The following is a 1144-nucleotide window of genomic DNA, read 5'->3' as shown; positions in this document are numbered from 1 at the left end:
AGGGAGGGGTTGACAGATGGGGGGGTTGTTGGTTGGTCTATTTCTTTGTTTGTTTGTTTGTTTGTTTGTTTTGTTTTAGTAAGAGTTTTACCGCACTTGCAGCACAATAAGGTCATATAAGAAGTGCCGAAGAGGTATTACAAGAGATCAACAATTCTTAACCCAACAGAACATATTCTTTAGGATGACCTTGACTGGAGGATTAGAAACAGGCTGCACTCTGTTCAAACTTGTCAAGAACTGAAGGGTGCACTTTACAAGGAATGGCAGAGGATTCCTCAGGCAACCACAAGGACATTAATTCAGTCAATGAACAGACATTTTGTATCAGTAGGTCAAGCTGGAAGAGGGTACACACAATACTCAGCAAAAGTTGATTTGGATTTTGCCAGGGTCAGTGTGTATAAAACTACGGCTCTTGAATTAGGAATAACATTGGTCAATTCTTTTCATGTCATGTTGGCAGAAAATGAATACAGACCATGTGTACCAAATTTCTCATGGCTATGTTGAATAGTAAATGAGTTATCATACTTTTAAACTGGGTGTGACAGAACTTTACCAACACGGTATATTTATATAAGATAGATAGATAGACAAACAGACAAACACACACACATACATACTCACCCACGGTAAAAGCCACCGCTTTGTCGCGCGCTGCAGGGTGACCAGAGACAGATAGTGATCACAGGGAGTGATATAAAGGGGTGAGTGAGTGAGTGAGTGGGTGAGAGAGAGATAGAGAGAGATAGAGAGAGAGAGAGAGAGAGAGAGAGGAGAGAGAGAGAAAACAAAGAAACAAATAAACAAACAGACATACACACTCACCCACGGTCAAAGCCATCGCTCTGTCGCGCGCTGCAGGATGACCAGAGACAGATAGTGATCACGGATGAGCAGATGCCCAACACTGTCACTACCTTGATGGCCCGGCTAAGCCGCATCCTGACCACACGCGTTCATGACGTCAGCTCTGAGAAAGAGAGAAAAAACAGGTTTCTATATAAAAATTTGTTGTGTAGATTCTTTATAAAAATGCGGTATACGGTACAGTCTATAACAATTGTGGTATACATATTTAAACTACACTACTTATAAACACTCATAAACACATAGATCTATCGTCGGCCAGCTATATATA

The 1144-nt window shown here is 41.2% G+C and overlaps 1 protein-coding gene across 1 annotated transcript in view; it reads right to left on the bottom strand.

Moving 5' to 3' along the window:
* The window catches only part of LOC101860429 (D-glucuronyl C5-epimerase B), a gene marked incomplete at its 5' end in the record, with an annotated part of 6760 nt that extends 5784 nt beyond the window's left edge, over window positions 1-976 (bottom strand). The window contains 1 exon segment of the mRNA XM_005104166.3: window positions 832-976. Coding sequence (XP_005104223.2) covers window positions 832-947 — 116 coding nt within the window.
* Between the last annotated feature and the right edge of the window lie 168 nt (window positions 977-1144).

The sequence above is a fragment of the Aplysia californica genome, unplaced genomic scaffold (assembly GCF_000002075.1).
Source record: "Aplysia californica isolate F4 #8 unplaced genomic scaffold, AplCal3.0 scaffold00407, whole genome shotgun sequence".
NCBI lineage: Eukaryota > Metazoa > Mollusca > Gastropoda > Aplysiida > Aplysiidae > Aplysia > Aplysia californica.
Note: the sequence above shows the minus strand (reverse complement) of the source record. Positions and strands in the feature narration are given on the sequence as shown.